This window comes from Hoplias malabaricus, chromosome 9, assembly GCF_029633855.1.
Source record: "Hoplias malabaricus isolate fHopMal1 chromosome 9, fHopMal1.hap1, whole genome shotgun sequence".
NCBI lineage: Eukaryota > Metazoa > Chordata > Actinopteri > Characiformes > Erythrinidae > Hoplias > Hoplias malabaricus.
Genome location: NC_089808.1, coordinates 4,449,932 through 4,460,414, shown reverse-complemented (window position 1 = coordinate 4,460,414; position 10,483 = coordinate 4,449,932). Strand labels below are relative to the sequence as shown.

The 10,483-nt window shown below is 34.6% G+C and overlaps 1 protein-coding gene across 2 annotated transcripts; it reads left to right on the top strand.

The window, feature by feature from the left end:
- Positions 1-1,833: 1,833 nt before the first annotated feature.
- LOC136707852 (GTPase IMAP family member 9-like) lies at positions 1,834-10,410 on the top strand. 2 transcript variants are annotated; one of them, XM_066682138.1, is made up of 7 exons: positions 1,834-2,108; positions 2,783-2,829; positions 3,308-3,401; positions 4,877-4,940; positions 5,200-5,256; positions 5,343-6,392; positions 7,357-10,410. In XM_066682138.1, exons 4-7 carry the CDS (start codon positions 4,925-4,927, stop codon positions 7,668-7,670), a joined length of 1,437 nt encoding a protein of 478 aa, XP_066538235.1. In that variant the 5' UTR covers positions 1,834-2,108; positions 2,783-2,829; positions 3,308-3,401; positions 4,877-4,924; the 3' UTR covers positions 7,671-10,410. The 2 variants fall into 2 exon arrangements, with proteins under 2 accessions (XP_066538235.1, XP_066538234.1); XM_066682137.1 differs by having other exon boundaries at positions 2,783-3,401.
- Positions 10,411-10,483: the final 73 nt, after the last annotated feature.

Sequence of the window (10,483 nt, the reverse complement as noted above, 5' to 3'; positions counted from 1 at the left end):
AATGCTTTGTTTTCTTGCAAACTCTCAAATGCTCATGGTTTCCTCTCGTTCTTTTTTGTAAGAGAGAACATGTGTTGTGTTCTACTTTGCTGATTCACTTACAAAGGAACAACTGCCATTTCTACCTTACTATATCCCAGGTAAATCACCAACAGAACACCAACTTTTCGGTGACATCAGTGTTTCTACAAAATGGAAAGATGTTGGATTTCATCTGATTTGATATATGCATCACAATAATTCCTAAGTGTATAATGAGAGATCATCAAACACTTACCTCTCAGTGTCTTATATCCTTTCATCAATTCCTTGCTGTTCAATTAAAAAAAAGTTGTTTTTCTGCTTAACCAGCCTTGCCCTGTGTTAGTGTTTATATTTCTGCATTTTAAATGACTGAATTTTAAATGACGGAAAACAGAGATCAATAGCAGAAAATATAAGAGACCCCTAAAGGAACGTGATCAGAATTTTTATTTGTTAAATTTGTGATTAATTTGTGATGATGCAGTATTATTTATAATCCAATGATTATGCTATGAATTTCATTTGAGTTGTGTAATAAACTTTTGATTATCAGAATAAATGTTATTCTTTTTAAAAATATGTGAAAAAAAAGCTGTGACAAACTTTAAGAAAGAAAGCCAAAAACATACATTGAAAACCCTCCGGTGTCACACATTTATAACTGTGACACAATGTCAAACACATGAAATCGTTTACAAACAAATGCTAAAGTGTGGGACAAAACAACACTGGTATGTGTTGACCTAGTTCTGTAAAGTGCAGGAAGTCAAGTGAAGGAGGAAATGGCGACAAACCTCCCTTGACGTTTATGTGACAGTAGAGAGGAAGGGGGGTTTCCACGTTCGGAAAATTGACCAAAGCATTCAACAGAAAAACCAAAACAACGAAAAAAATAAAAACCATGAAGATGATATTAGAGTAGTGGTCTCACACCCATATCGTGTCGAGTAGGTACCTGTCACTTCTGGAATGGCACAGATATTGGCCATTTATGTGTTGTCCGTCCTCTTAATTATGTTCTTTTTTACAGCAATTATTTCTAAATCAGTCCTAAAAGCATGAAGTTCTGTTCTTTTTCCAAGCAAACAACATGAAACATAAGTAAAACAACCTGAGGGTGGATAACGGAACAGGATTGAAACAGGCACAAACTCAAATAAAAGAACACAAATAGAGTACATTGCAAACAAAGAACTAAAAATAAAATAAAATAAAAAATAAAACAAAATAAAAAAAAAACAGAAGTAAATACGTAAATAATGAAGAGAGAGTGAGCAGCAGAGAATCATGGAAGCTGTGATGTCACTCTCCCCTCCCTCGCACTGCTTTGTCTAATAGGCCAAGTTAATTAGCCTTTATTTTTGTGTAAAACAATGTTCATCAGCATTTGAAGTCATTTTGACAAAAGGCACAGAAACAGTAACTGAAGGTGAAATACAGTATGGCATCTGTCTCAGTGCCCAAATATCAGCAGGGCATTCAATGGAAGAGTAGCCTCCTCTGTTAAATGTCATACTGTAGTTTTATAGGGGATCCTGTTCCAGTTTGTTCTCTGTTGTGTAAGTGCTTTGTTGAATAACAAGGCCAGCAAAGCATGCGGCATCTTACCTGTGTTATCACTGCCATCTAATTCACTGCACTATGAGATACTGGTTCCAACTGCTGGAGCTAAGACTGCTGCCTGTGCAGGCATGCACATGTTTTTGTTTGTTTATTTTTATACACTCTGCAGATCTAGCAGACCAAATGATGCAAAGAAGTCACGTGATGTGCAGGAAATATGTACTGAAACAGCTGAAGTATAGACACCAGAAAACTGAAAACAACGACAAGAAAGACATCCCTAGAATCACAGTCTTTTCTACTGAGATTACCTCTGATATGTGCATTGCTTTAACATCGTAAAGTGTGTTTAAATTTGGGATGGACTTTGAAGAATCATATTATTATGTTAAAAAGAGAGGCTGGGATTTTTTTATTCTTTGGAGTTGAGCCACACCTTTCCTGCTTACAGAGATTCTACAGAGTTAATGATTTAATGATTATTCTCTTCTGTGAGAAGCAGCAGAATTCTCCAGTTACTGGTAAGAGAGATACATTACATTACTGCAACTGTAATTCCTAATGCTTTTGTTCAAAGACCTAGAATCATTAATATCAGAATTAGATGTTACTCATTTTACAAACATACATATAAAAATATAATAACAATAAAAATGTGTATTATTAATAAAGGGTGTTAAGATTGGTGGCAGAAATATTTGGGTAAAATTGTTGACATTTTATTATTATTATTATTATTATTATTATTATTATTATTATCATCACCCCACAAAATAAAACCATATTACATTTTCTAAGTTTAAAGAACTTCAACATTTCTACAGGTAACGGGCCTCAGAAATATCCATCGCATAAATGAACTACACTCAAAAGTAAATCAGTATATCGTCACTGTCCAATTAAAAACATTTGTCTCTATTTTTATCTATTTTTTATTTTACGATAAAAATTGGACACAGCTCCTGTCCTTCACACTCTGTAATGAATGGACCAATAGAAATGCTCAAAAATGACTTAAAACAACTTTTTACATTGACTTCCTCTGCAATTTAGAAAGTCTCTTGTAAAGTTGCTATTTTGGGAGATACATGTTTTCAGTGATGATATTAATCACAATCTGTAATTTCTAAATAGAGTAAGTAATAATCATTTTATTTCTGAAAGATTTATATATTTTATGCTCTTTTTCTTATAGATATTGACAGCAATCAGCATTTGAATAACATCAAGCAAGACCCCACGGTGAAAATATACAAACCATTTATTCACAGAATCTAATCTAAACATAATTAATGAGTATCAGAATATTTACAATGTATGTAAACTGAGTGGGATTTAGCTCACGTGTGCGTGTGTGTGTGTGAGTGTGTGTGCGTGCTTGTGTGTGTGTATGTGTGTGTGTGTGTGTGCACGTGTGTGTGTGTGTGTGTGTGTGTGTGTGTGTGTGTGTCTGTGATATAAGTAGAAGGATGGGCTCTTTGTTCTCTGAAGAATAATCTAAAATGGCTGACTGTTTGTAAATTAGATCAGCTGGTTAACTTGGTGTGCTAGATTTTTTAATTCATATTTTTTTCTTTTCAGTTCACAAAAGTGAGTAAATAAATTTCTCCAGCACATTTAGATTTTTTTCCTAAAAATAAAAAGTAGGGGTGTGTCTTAACTTTGGAAAAACGTATAACTTATAACAAGAGTTTTACATGTATGTACATTTTTTTTCAAGTATTTTTGGATGTACACTGGATCTAGAGAGACATGTTCGATGGAAAGTGTCAGACAAAGAACCGAGAAGAGGATCTGACTGCAGTGATAAAGAAGTAAGAATTTGCTGGGATATGTGTTTTTGTTCCTCTTTAAAAAAAAAAAGTTGAAAATGGTAGGAAATCCTGAAAGGAGGACCATTTTGTGGTGTGAACCATCAACTAAATACAAAGAATTTTCAATATTATATAGGGAACAGATACCAGCATAAAGGAAAAATACTGAAGTATTCAGTATATTTTAGCAACCATACATTTTTAGAAAGGATATACAACTGCAGATAAAACATTACACACACTCATAACACACGGACCATGACAGTATTTAACCCACATTTGGTTTAATTTATCTTAATCTCCAATTTACATGTTACAGGTTTCAGATAAAAAAAAAATTAAAAAAGTCAGAGCTGTAAACACAAACTTGTCTGGAAAACTGAATTGTACATGTGTCACAACAATCATGAATCTCTTCATAGAGGAAGGACACATCAACAACAGGCTTCAATCTAATATGTCAATGTGTAATGGGTTATAATACTTCGTTTAGGTCAGTGGTTTCCACAGTGAAGTGCAGCCCCTAGGTCATAGCGAAGTCCCTGCACACGGACCCACTCTCATTCCTGGTTGTTTCACACACATTTGCCATAGTCTCATCCCTCAACCAAACCTGACACTGTTGACAAATAATTCTGCACACACTACGGTGCACCCTGGCTACTGGTGGCTTAAACATGAACAAAAGAGGATTCTGCAGAAGATGTTTGGGAATCACAGGTTTCGTTTTTCAATATGATCTTTATTGAACAAATTATTTCTTCACTTTAAAGTAATTTCTTTATAACAGGACCATATTATTTTATCACACATTGGTTCCATTGCAAACAAAAGAAATAAACATGTAAACGCCATATCATTTGTGGCTGTAACCATTGTCTAGAAGAATGTATGTATTTTCTGTGCAACAAGTGCATGGGTGCCAGCATTTGTGCACATAGTGTTCACAGAACAGGAACATCTGCAAAAATAACTGAAAGCCTAATACTGACATGTTACGTCAGTTGTAAATTTTTCACCATTTTTACAACATAATGTTGTCACAAAGCAGCTTTACAGAGAACGAAAAAAACAACAATTATAATATGTAATTACCTTAGAATTACCCTAATCTTCGCCACGTAAGCAAGCCAATGGTAAAAGTGGCAAGGAAATGCTCCCTCAAGACTGAAGGAAGAAACCGGGGAACCCCGAATCACAGGGTGAAAACACTCTGGTCAAAACACATTTCAAGGGTGAAGTCTGCATAACAGAAAGGCCAGGTGGTCAGTCTAGCCCAGCGGAATAAGAACAGAAACACACTGGGAGATGGAAAACAAATATAAATGGCAGGATTATTACATTAAAATTTCTGATGAAATATTATCACTTTAATATTATTAGTGCTTATTTCAGAAGAAATATATATCTGTAATGATTTCATCCAGATTTTTCTATATTGTTAATGATACTAATGAATCTTGTTTGCGTTTCAGTTTGTAAATCCATCCTTCTTTTAGAGGAGAAGTAACTCAGCATTTACAATGGGGAATCGAAATTGTGAGCATTTTTCCACTTGTTTTTGTTTCTTAAAGATGCATCATATAAAATTAATACATTTTTTCTCCACAAACTATGGAAATATGATGATTTGTGAATAATTATTAAATTATATTAAAGAGATTACGAATGAATAAAAGGTACAAAGGTAGTGCTTAATTTTGAAATTCCACTGTAGGTGGACTTTGAAAGTTATAAACATTATCACGGTCTTAAAAATGTAATTAATTATTTTTTTTTAATTATTATTAAAACACAGCTGCTCAGCGTGAGGACAAAAAACCTTTACTTGTTGGTGCAGATGTGAATGTACCGGGTGAGAGAAAACACTTATTTTAGCATAAAGACATTTCTGTTAACATAAGTACAAGTAATTTAATTTTAAAAATAAATTTTTTGCAGATTGTGTTCTCTTCGAGGAGCTGAATCTCGTGGTCATTGGCAGTCATTTCAGTGGGAAAAATGAAGTGGCCAACGCTATTCTTCAAAATAAAGTTTTCAGAAGTTGGGGGTATTTCTGTAAGTGCAGAGTGAAGAAAGGAGGTGAAATAAATAAAAGAAAAATTGAAGTTGTTCGTGCCCCTGGATGGAGTGGAGATCTTCATGCAGCAGTAAACAAACAAAAAAAAACAAAGCTACAGATTGTGAGTTCTGTGCAATCCCATTTTGAAAAAGGACCTCATGCAGTTCTTTTAGCACTTGATGTTGATTCCACTATCACTGAAGCAACCAGAAAGACACTTGAAGTCCTTCTTACTGAGAAAGTCTGGGATCATACAATAGTGATCTTCACTCATGGAGAAAAAAATAAAGACACTGACATCAAAGACCAAATCAGGGTTAATCAACTGGATGAATTCATTGAGAGATGTGGCAAGAGATATTTTGTTCTTAAAAAGAACACTATCACGGAAAAACAGAACACAGAACTGATTGACACGATTGAATACTTTATTGCAAACAAAGATTCATCTGTTCAGTTTTGTTTGTCCGACAGCGATGGAGCAAAAGATAATGACCTTGAAGAGAAAAAATCTCTAATTAAAAGACTTGAAAATAAAATTGACAAGCTCAAAAGGTGGTTGTCCTCACAAACAAACCATGGAGACAACTCTCAAAGGTTGCTTGATTTAAAGGATGCAGAAATTGCAAAACTACAAGCTGTCCTCCAGAAACGAGAAGCAGAAATTCATAAATTAAGAGGTTTACTTGCTCAGAAATCATGTCCAGCATGTGAAGCAAAGGACAAGGAAATAGGTCGGTTGCTCAAACAGATCAATGAGCAAACGACACACAGAAACATAAAATATGCAAAACATCAAAGCACACAGACCGGACCACCATACAGACGTCATACAGAAACTAAACACGTAAATAACTCAGTGGTCACGTCACATCGAAAACAAACATCTGACTGCAACTCGTTTGAAATGATGGAGTTGACTTCAGGAGGTGAGTAAACCTGATTATTTTAAGGATGACAAAAGAAAACATTTCAAACTTTTAAATAATTTCTAACTTGACTGCTGCATTGTCATGTAAATTATATTGTAAAAGTCATTATTATACCACTGTAGGATTTACTTATTTAGTAACAAGACATTAGCAGTGAAGACAGCATGTAAACATAGACACCAGAATAAAATAATATGATGAATTATATCAAACATTTTACTCCTGTTTATACTACCATTAAAAAAAACCTGTCCAGAGATGCTGAGTTGTTGGAGCTTGTCAGTTCAACCCCCATGACCCAGCCATCCAAGGCTGGAAATCCAACAGACCCACTTTTTTACCTCACTCAAGTAGGTAGCATGGTGTAACTGGGCAAGTCTTAGCTAAAGGGTGAAACTTGCAATGACTGGGTAAACTGTGGAGAACACTGGACAAAACAAAACTGATGTGTTAAATTATACTAAGTCAGATGAATACCCAAATATTAGTCAATGTCAGATCCTTAACTACAGTGCTGAAGCCAGGACTGACAACCACTGCTCTAGGTGAATCACTAGATGTGAGCTCTTAAAATTGTGTCTGAAAATGCTGTGGAACCTTCCTCTCTTGACTTAATGGTAGGTCGTGTCTGCCTCTGTGCACACACATATGACATATCATGTTGTAACAGCAGCCCTATCTTGGCTTTATAATGCTCTGTACTACTCTGAAATGTTTAATCCGATGAGTGCTGTCAAATCAGTCTTGAATATTAACAGGACTTTTAGAGGCTGTATAACTTCGACACTTATTTTGAGGAAGCCCACAGCAAATTTAAATTTGTGCACCAAAAGTTTTTTAGGTATAATCATATATGGTCATGTAAAATACTACCAGTACTCCAATACTGTCGTGACATACTATGAGTGTTTTATGACTGTATGTGGAGGTGTATGTCAACATTCTTGTATGTTCTTTTAAGGACGTCTTCATGAAGCAAATCAAGATTTTCTGCGCAACTGGACCTTGACTCTCAACGACATCTTGGCCGAACTATCCGAGGACCAGTTAAATAAAATGAAGCATCTTCTCAAAAACGGCAGGGGAAGGAGAATCCCTGCTGGTCAGCTGGAAAGCCAAGACAGAGACTCTATGGCTGAGCTCTTAGTTCAAACATGGGGTGAACATCAGTGCATTATCAATACCAGAGATATCATGAAGGAGATCCCACGCAATGACAAAATTATACAAGATCTGTTTCAGCCATATCTAAAACACATTGGTGAAACCTGGTAAGAACACATTGATGCTGGGTACTAATATAAAAGAGCAATAGCACTGAACACAGTGGACACTGGTCTGAATAAAACTATAAATCCTGATTAGCTTTGAAACAACGTGAAAGTTTTGGAAATGTGAAACTCTGTGTTTTTTTAATGTTACTCAGATAAAAGTGGGAGATGCCTTGCATTAAAAAAAAAGTAAACAATGTGAAATGTACATGTTTATATTATCTTATGTAGAGAATCTTAAAGAGTCAATCTTAAAGTGTCAAACTATTCTAGATCAGTGGTTCTCAAACATTTTAGACGAAGTATCACCCGTCACCAAACCAAAACCTCCAAGTACCACCTATGATTTTTACCACAGAAACATGTGCACCCCTGGTTCTTCCTCTGTTCCTGAGGCATAAGGCAAAATCTTGCTTGAATTTATGCTTTTTTTGCTGCTTTTTATTTACTTGAACTTTGCATGCTTAACATAAAATTATCTGAAATAATTACTAAAACTTACAGATAGAATATACATAACTATAGGCCTAAACTGAATGTTTTAAACACAATTATACATTTATGAGAACATATAAAATGTATGGGCAATAAGCATTTTAAAAGAAATAAAAAATGAGAAGAGGTCAATTTAATATCAGTTATGTGCTTTAAAGGGCTACAGGTGAAAACAGTGCCTCGGGGGCTTGGAGCAGGTGAAGGAGGGCGGAGCTGTGTTTTAGGGCTGTAATGATATGAAAAATTCCCATTTCCTTCTATTTTGTCTTCATGGGTACAGAATTCTTGCTTAACTTTTCTCTACTTTTTGCCTCTGGATATAGTACTTCTAGGCTCCAGAGTATTTCCCGGGCTTAGTTTTCTCGTGTTTGCTTTGCACTTTTTATAATAAAATCCAAATTGCTCACATCTGACTCTAGCCTTTGCTTACGTCCAGTGAGCAACTGAAACTGGGCCTTTTTTACACTGATTTTTCAAAAAACTGGGGGATTGCATTAGTAATGGGTGATATGGCCCTAAAATTATATCACAATACTTCAGGGTATTTTGCCAATAACGATAAAAAACACTGAAAATTAATTTATTCATTTCAAGAACACAATTTCAACAACATATATATTACATTAATAATATTAAATCTATAATGTTACATTTCTTATTTCAATTATATTTATTAATTACATTTTATTTTAGTACAAATCTAACTATTTCAAACATTCAGAAGACACAACAAATGTGTAAACATTTGTAAACAACTGTAACTTACCAAGATTCTGACATTGTATAAAAAATATTTAGAATATTGATATTTTATATCCAAACCACTTCCCTGCTACTTTAGTCACTTGTCTTATGAAGCAAATATTTGAACACAGAGCAAATTTCCACCATACCTGTCTCTGTGCCTAAATGAATCATGCAACGAATGTATGGCGTATTATGTGTAAATGTATGATGTCATTACATAAACAAGTCAGAATATCACGATAATCACGATATTGATTATTTTTATCATTTAAAAAATAATCGTGATATTATTGCACATGATACGATAATGCCCAGCCCTAGCTCATGTTCCCTTCCTGGGAAAAATTTGCTGTCCCCCAGCCCCTTAGAGACGTAATCAACTACAGTGTATGTGTAGCACGTTGTATTTTCACACAAATTAATTTCAATTTGAAACATTATGTAAAATACACAAAAAACTTTAGATTTTTAGTTATGAATAAATTCCTTAACTAAGTAGTAAAATGTTTGAGGTCATTTGGCGTACCACCACTTGCTGGTTTGAGAACCACTGCACTAGAAGAATCACTAGAGGTGAGCTCTTAAAATTGTGTCTAAAAAGTGAGGCACTATGGAATTACAGCACTGCAGTTGGACGTTACTGCAGACCTGCCTGCCTCTGTGGATGTTAATACATGTCCATCTGCTTCCATGGACATCACTGGCATCACATGCATTTCCTCCAGTGCTATTCCCCAAAACAGTTTCTTCAGTGTTGGTCCTCTCACTTCCTCACCTTTTTTTTTCTTATTTTGTTTTGTTCCTAGTTCTGTTTCAGGATCTAGTTTTGTTATTTTTGATATTTTCTTTTTATTATGTATTTGTCTGTCCCTGTCTCTATTTCTGATTCCAAGTCCAATGTAAAAGTGTAGAGTTACATCTTAGCCACTTTAAGCCATTAAAGCATTTTCGTTCATGAAAAATTACTTTCAAAAATGTAATATATAGGAAGAGATCTAAACATTTAAGAGACAGTTGATGATTGAAAGGGGACATAACATTGCAATCAATCTATTTTGCTGAGTGTTTTATTACCTGTGTCTGCTGATGTCTGGAGATTTTATTGCATATTGTCTGTGGATAAGTACCTGATGTATAAAATTATAGTTATCCATGTCTGAATATTTTTTGGAAATGATCAGCATCTTGGCAAATTTTGAGAACAAATAATTTAATGTTTTCCATATATTTGTTCAGCTCCTCAAATAAACTGTATATCAAATAAAACATTTTTAGCCAATTCTGTAGGTGGCAGCAACATACAGTCACTCAAGGCCACCAAACATGTCTCACCATTTACACCAGAAACATCTTAAACAGGACAAACAGGTTGTTCCTGACATCATAATATAGCTGGGTTTAGACGCATCAGTTTTCTGAGTCTGAACTGGAAGTTATATTTTATGGCTTTTTTTTTTACACACTTTCACTTCCTATTTTTAGAAAATATAGCAAGATTACCCTGAATTGTCTACTGAAGGATTTCTTTTTTGCATGAGATCATTTCATTCACATTAAGAGATCTTCTGAATGTAA

What these genes read in the sequence shown, in the direction of transcription:
- LOC136707852 (XM_066682138.1), top strand. An exon ending in TGCAGATGTGAATGTACCGG is followed by an intron (nt 5,257 to 5,342) that starts GTGAGAGAAAAC and finishes AATTTTTTGCAG; the next exon opens with ATTGTGTTCTCTTCGAGGAG. An exon ending in GATGGAGTTGACTTCAGGAG is followed by an intron (nt 6,393 to 7,356) that starts GTGAGTAAACCT and finishes TGTTCTTTTAAG; the next exon opens with GACGTCTTCATGAAGCAAAT.